This window comes from Gouania willdenowi, chromosome 14, assembly GCF_900634775.1.
Source record: "Gouania willdenowi chromosome 14, fGouWil2.1, whole genome shotgun sequence".
NCBI classification, from domain to species: domain Eukaryota; kingdom Metazoa; phylum Chordata; class Actinopteri; order Blenniiformes; family Gobiesocidae; genus Gouania; species Gouania willdenowi.
In genome coordinates, this window is record NC_041057.1 from 4,170,655 (window position 1) to 4,178,132 (window position 7,478).

Here is a 7,478-nt window from a genome sequence, read left to right on the forward strand (position 1 = left end):
AAAATTGAGTTAGGACCATCAATAGACCCTAAAAACTACTGCAAATATAATGCACATACTTAAATGGGGCTAAGAAAGCAGTAAGGCACAAAAAATGACAAAAAACTAAAATCACCCAAAATAAAAAGTAAGGCTATAACAAGGCATTTTTTTTGAAAATTTAAAAAAAAAAAAAATTGAGTTAGGACCATCATTAGACCCTAAAAACTACTGCAAATATAATGCACATACTTAAATGGGGCTAAGAAAGCAGTAAGGCACAAAAAATGACAAAAAACTAAAATCACCCAAAATAAAAAGTAAGGCTATAACAAGGCATTTTTTTTGAAAATTTCAAAAAAAAAAAAAATTGAGTTAGGACCATCATTAGACCCTAAAAACTACTGCAAATATAATGCACATACTTAAATGGGGCTAAGAAAGCAGTAAGGCACAAAAAATGACAAAAAACTAAAATCACCCAAAATAAAAAGTAAGGCTATAACAAGGCATTTTTTTTGAAAATTAAAAAAAAAAAAAAAATTGAGTTAGGACCATCATTAGACCCTAAAAACTACTGCAAATATAATGCACATACTTAAATGGGGCTAAGAAAGCAGTAAGGCACAAAAAATGACAAAAAACTAAAATCACCCAAAATAAAAAGTAAGGCTATAACAAGGCATTTTTTTTGAAAAATTTAAAAAAAAAAAAAAAATTGAGTTAGGACCATCATTAGACCCTAAAAACTACTGCAAATATAATGCACATACTTAAATGGGGCTAAGAAAGCAGTAAGGCACAAAAAATGACAAAAAACTAAAATCACCCAAAAAAAAAGTAAGGCTATAACAAGGCATTTTTTTTGAAAATTTCAAAAAAACAAAAAATTGAGTTAGGATCATCATTAGACCCTAAAAACTACTGCAAATATAATGCACATACTTAATTGGGGCTAAGAAAGCAGTAAGGCACAAAAAATGACAAAAAACTAAAATCACCCAAAATAAAAAGTAAGGCTATAACAAGGCATTTTTTTTGAAAATTTAAAAAAAAAAAAAATTGAGTTAGGACCATCAATAGACCCTAAAAACTACTGCAAATATAATGCACATACTTAAATGGGGCTAACGAAGCTGTAAGGCACAAAAAATGACAAAAAACTAAAATCACCCAAAATAAAAAGTAAGGCTATAACAAGGCATTTTTTTTGAAAATTTAAAAAAAAAAAAAAAAAAAAAAAGAGTTAGGACCATCAATAGACCCTAAAAACTACTGCAAATATAATGCACATACCTAAATGGGGCTAAGAAAGCAGTAAGGCACAAAAAATGACAAAAAACTAAAATCACCCAAATTCAAAAGTAAGGCTATAGCAAGAAATGTTTTTTCAAAAATTTCAAAAAAAAAAAATTGCGTTAGGACCATCATTTGACCCTAAAACCTACTGCAAATACAATGCACACACTTAAATGTGCAGTTAGGCACAAAAAAAGACAAACATCAAAAAATCACCAAAAATCGGAGGTAAGGCATCTTTTTTTAAAATTACAAAAAAAAAAAAAAAAAATTGGGTTGAGACTATAATTAGACCCTGAAACCTATTGCAAATATAATGCACATACTTAAAATGGGCTAAGAAATTAGGAAGGCACAAAAAAAAAAAATCACAAAAATCAAAAAATCACCAAAAATTAGAGGTAAGGCATATTTTTCCAAAAAAAAAAGAAAAAAAAAAGTGAGTTAGGACCATCATTAAACCCTCAAAACTACTGCAATAATGTAATATAATGCACATACTTAGAACATGCTAAGAATGCAGTAAAGCACAAAAAATGTCAAAAATGAAAAAATCACCAAAAAACATAGGTTAGGCTTTAGTAAGGTATATTTTTCTAAAATTTAAAAAAAAAAATAGTTAACACCATCATTAGACCCTAAAAACTATTTCAAATATGATGCACATACTTAAAATGGGCTAAGAAGTTAGTAAGGCACAAAAAATGACTAAAATGAAAAAAATCGGAGTGTAGTAAAGCATAAAAACTGGCGGAAAAAATTTCAAACGCCTCAGACAGGAAGTACGGCTATAGTAAGGCATTAAAACGGGCAAAAATTTAAAACGCCTCAAAATGGAAGTTCTTCTGATTTTGGGTGTTTTGAGCATTTTCCCTACTTTTATGCCTTACTATATACTCACTATGTGACAGCCCCCTCCAGATATGGCCACATGAAGCCTTTCCTCTTTTTACATTTTTCATTTAAATCACATCTTTCATTCCTTACTGCATTTTCACTGCAGTTTAATAACTTCATCTTATTTGCATGTTTTCAGGATCTTATGATAGCATTATTGTTACGACCCCCTCTAGGATGTTATTCAAGGCTTGAGGGGCCGCAACACAAACAAGACGCCACACAGAACGTCAACGATTATCAAAAGTATTTATTAACAAAATTATAAAAGTACCAACAGAACAAACTAAAAGGGACTGGAGATCCTGGCCAAACTAAACTACAGTAGGGAGGACACTGGGCCAACCCTATACAGGGCCGTCGTCCCAGCGTCCACCCTCTAAACTACAAAAACATACGAAAGACTAAAACTACAGGAACACGAAAACAGGACTACCAGAAATCTCCAGTCCAAACTAAAATAACAAACTTACAAACATCTCCAGTGGGGAGCTGAAGAACTCTCCCCACATGTCTGCTGCTGGTCAGTTGTTGTGCCTCCCGCTTTCTGGTCCTCTCAGCCCTTTATAAGCTCCTCCTCCCTCTCCTACCTGATTACTGATGTGAGCCAGGTGTGTTAGGAGAGGAGAGGAAGGGCAGGCTGAGAGGCCTTACTATAGCCTTACATCGGTTTTTGGATGTTTGTCACCAAAAACTGAGGTAAGTCATGAAATAGGGCTGTCCCCAGTCCTGCCTGGTTCCGAATCCCTTCCTATAACTGCAACACTTGCATTTAACAACCACACGAGGGCCCACTTCTACTACAATGTTTGACTTGAAAGAATCACACGCCCTACATTACGTCACCTGACAAAAGTGCAAAACTGTTTAATTTTATGGGCATCATTTATATATACACATGACTTAAGTTTTCCAATTTAGTTACAGATAATTGATTTCTTTTTTTAATGAATTATGTCTTAAATAAAAATGTAAACAATATGAGTTCCTTTAATAACCTATAATATAATCACTTTCTTTACAGTAAATACAAACTTATAACATTAGCACAGTGACCAGGAGTCACTGCTTCAATCAGGATGAGCTATTAAATAACAACTTAAAACACCTTTTCTCTATTAATGAAGTGTTTGTCTGTGTTGTTTATGTAAACAGTGTCATCAGATGAAGAGGGAGAGAGAGAGAGAGAGAGAGAGAGAGAGAGAGGGAGAGAGAGAGGGAGAGAGAGAGAGAGAGAGCACGAGCGCGAGTGCGAGCTGTGATCGAGGTGGGTTGACAACAGCCTCTGGCTCTGCACTGCTGACGAAAGCTGCTTAGCCTCTGCCTCTGTTGCTATGGCAACCGGTGAGAGCAGCCAGACAGAGAAAAAAGCGAGGCAAAGGGGAGGGGCACTGGAGGGAGAAACAGAGGAGAAATGAGCTGGATGGCAAAGATAGAGGGAGGGATACACGACTGATAAATAAATGCACTCGGAGGAAGCAGAGGTCGAGCGGAGCTGCAGACGGAGATAAAAAAACAAAAACAACAAAGGTCTGGATTTTACTGCTTTGTCTCAAGGAATTACCGCATCAAGAAACAAAGAGCAGGATCGCAGTGAAGATGGATGTACAAATGGAGAACGTGGACCCCCCATCTTGTGAATCTCAGCCAAGCGGGAAGATCCGTAAAGGATTCAAGCTGTTTGGCAAACGCAAGCCCGGCAACATCTTTTCTATGCGACACAAAGGCGATGGAAACAACAAGTCGCCCGTCATCAGGAGCAAAACACAAGATGGATTGTCTGAGACGCCTGGCGCAGATTCAGCGCAGGAAGCAAACAACGAGAACGGACAAGAGGTGAGTCAAGGGGACGGGGAGCAGGCAGAGGAGGAGCCAATATGTGAGTATGGCGTGTCGGCTGCTGGTCCTGCTCGTCCCTCCATTTCCTCCACCAGCTCGGTCAAGTCCCTCAGTTTCCTGTCGCTGCTGAGAGGTGGCAGGAAAGGCACGGGCAACCGCAGAGTCCACACTCTTTCCCAGCCTGTGGGCCGGCAACGGCTCGGGCTGAAGGGTCTCTTTGGCAACGTGCTGTTACGATCAAAAGACAAAGAGGAAAAGGAAGAACCTCCACCGAGTCCACTTCTCATGTCTTCTCGTAGCAACAGTGTGGAAATCATTAAAGACGACCTCCCCCTCACACCCAAATCCCAGCCTCGCTCTCTGAACAGTCTTGAGGTGAAGAGCGGGGAAAGTGCAGCTATGCCCCCTTCACAGAGTGATGAGCATGTGGCACCTCTGTCCACCCCTGAACCTCCACTAGTACCCGGCGACAACAGCCTGAGCTCATTACTAGAAGACATCTCCTCTCTGCTGACCTTTGAGTCCATCTCTGGGGGAGACATCATGGCTGACGTGGAGGCCGAATGGGGAAAAGCAAGCAGTGCCCTCAGTGTGGAGGCGACCGCAGTAACTCCATCATTCACATCTCTCTCATCCAAGCCTGTGGTTTCTTCCACACACACTTCTCCGGCTGTGAGTGCTGCTACTATCACCAAACCTTCCCCTTATGTCCTCCCCACAACAGCTCCACCGCAATCCTTCACATCTCTGACAAACACAACCACTTCTCCAAAATCAAAGCCAAGTACCATCACTGCAACTTTCACCAAGTCTTCCACTTTGACCACTGACTCGGTCAAACCAAGTATGGTCTCTTCTTCAGCTTATGAAGTTTCCCAAAACAGCAAAATTAATTCTTCATATGGACCTTCTACTACAAAGCCCTCATCATGTCCTCTGACTTCACCAAACATTTCTCCTCCTGCAGCTTCTTCCCTTTTTACATACAAATCTCCTCCAAGCTACACTTCTACCACGACTACAACTACCACAACTCTTTCTAAACCTGCAGCCCCAGTCAAGGTTTCTTCCACAACCCCAATTTCTTTCTCTACCACAAACAAACTGCCTTCAGAGATTGCTACACCTCCTGTTGTGACCAGTCCTGTAACTAAACCTAGCCCTGCAGCTTCTTTATCTAAGACATCAGTAACCCAAAGTCCTCCTGTATCCTTTGGTTTAACTCAACCTCCACCTGCTAATTTGGAGCCAGCCAGTAAAGTGCAAACCACGACGGCCCATAATGGCCCTCTGAGTTCAGCTTCAGGAGAACAGAAAGCTACAGTTTCACTATCCAGTACAGTAGCAACCAAAGCATCTTCACCTGTGCAAGGCATCGCCAAGGCAACACCATCACCTGCACTCAGCACATCGACAGTGTCCGAGGCTATTACCAAGACTACATCAACCTCCCCACTGGTGGATCTGAATAAGCCCCCTCCCTCACACGTTACTGGCTCAACCTTAGCAGCCACAACTAAAGCCCAACCCATTCCTCTGTCTGTCCAAACTCAAGCTTCATCAGGTTATACAGAAACTCCATCCATGGCTAAACCCACTTCAGCAGCTGTTTCTGCAGGCTCTACCACTCAGACTGTATTTCCCACACCCACGTCTTTAAGTCAAGTCTCGGTTTCTCAATATAAAACCCCCACTGCACCTTCTCACACGTCAGTCAATGATCCGCCTGCTGGAGTAAAAGATTCAACATCCGAGCGGCCTAATCACAATGCTGAGACCCCTGTTTCAGTTACTTCCAATATTCCTGCTTCTCGTTGTTTGCCAACATCAGCGCCCAAAAACATTCCTGCTCCTGTTCAGATCCCAGTTTCTCAATCAAAAGCCCCCACCGCCCCACCTGCATCCCTTCCTTTATCCCCTGCGCCTACAGTTGTCACTCCAAAAGTCTTAAAAACAGAACCGAACAACGAACCACAAACAAGTGTTCAGGCGACGCCCAGAGAAAAGAAGACCCCACAGGGGAAGTCTCCAGGACTTAGTAAGATCCCTGTAGTTGGAGGAGGTAAAGCAGGGAGGCATCCTGTCCGGGACGATGATTCCATCAGGGACCCACCGACACCTGTGTTCGAAGACGTCCCTCATTTCAGTTTGACTAATGATGGGAGCAAAAATAAAACCAGTGTCACTGGAGCAAAGTCGCCCACCTCGAAGCAAAGTTTTGAGGAGTTCCGGCCACAACCGAAAGTCTCCAGCAGTTCAGCGCGAGACACAAAGATCCCCGTCAAGCACAGTGTACAGTCTCACACGCCGTCCCAAACTAAAGAGCCCCCTCGCACCAAGATACCCGTATCTAAGGTTCCTGTCCGCAGGGCGGTAAACAAGCCAAGCAGCATCCACAACGCAAAGTGAACAAAATGATGTTAATTTAATTTTTTGGGGTTTTTCCATTGTATGGACTACTTCCAGAGTAACTCTGGCAAAGTCAAAGAAACTGTCAGCACTAAAGCACAAAACATCTCCTGCAGGACTGGACATGCTTTAGGGAAAGATTCAGGATCGCAACTGAACACAGAAGCTTCAGTAACTGAGGACAAGCCAAGCAAGATTAAATGTCACATGGAAGAGTGCCTTTCAAAGGGTGCTTTTCCTACTGAGCATATTGAATCTTTTTCTACACTTCTGTAAACTTTTGTTACCACCTTTTTTTGTAGCACGTGTTGGGCCTTTTTCCCCTGTTCCTTGTCTTTTTTCCTCCTGATACACGGTGTGAGGTCAATCAAATTAAACCAAATTTACTTTCCACACCTCTTTTTAAATGTATGTAGCAGAAATCGTGCCAACATTTAGATTTTGATTTTTTGCATCAAAGGTTGAACTGTACAGCTCCTGTTTGTCTGCCTGCTCGTGTGTAACAATAACAGATCTCACTGTGAATTGTGGGAGGGGTTGTGGTTTTGAGGGCAGAAAAAGAAAATATTCTTTTCAATGAAATGATGAACAGTAGCCATTATTAATGAGATCTCCAGCTCATACACTTGCAAATCCGTATTCTAATCCCATTGTACTATAATATTAATATCTCTGTGTAGAGATCTGTTGATGTTGTCTCCTATTTAATCAATAAAAATACTGGTCCCTTAAAAAGTGGGATCTGTTTCAGTTGTGAAATACGTTGTCTTTTCTGTAGACCTAATGTGTGCATGATCGACCTTGTTTTTTTAAGGATAAAATCTCAGATCTAAGATCATTTTATATGTTTTTGTTTGTCTTTTTGAAGTAATTTTGGATGTTTTTGGAGTCGTTTGTGTGTTTTTGTTAACGTATTATGTATTTTTGTTGCCGTATTATGTGTTTTTTTGTTATTTTGTTGTTTTCCTGTCATTTTGTAAATTTTTGGAGTCATTTTGGATGTTATTAGAATTACTTTTATCTGTTTTTGTGGCGGCTTTTCTGTGTAATTGTGT

General features: G+C 40.5%; 1 protein-coding gene across 1 annotated transcript; it reads left to right on the top strand.

Moving 5' to 3' along the window:
• Positions 1-3,442: 3,442 nt before the first annotated feature.
• LOC114475601 (mucin-2-like) lies at positions 3,443-7,182 on the top strand. The gene has a single exon (XM_028466563.1). It carries the CDS (start codon positions 3,775-3,777, stop codon positions 6,421-6,423), a length of 2,649 nt encoding a protein of 882 aa, XP_028322364.1. The 5' UTR covers positions 3,443-3,774; the 3' UTR covers positions 6,424-7,182.
• Positions 7,183-7,478: the final 296 nt, after the last annotated feature.

Coding starts and splice junctions, on each gene's coding strand:
- LOC114475601 (XM_028466563.1), top strand. CDS start 3,775: ATGGATGTACAAATGGAGAACGTGGACCCCCCATCTTGTGAATCTCAG.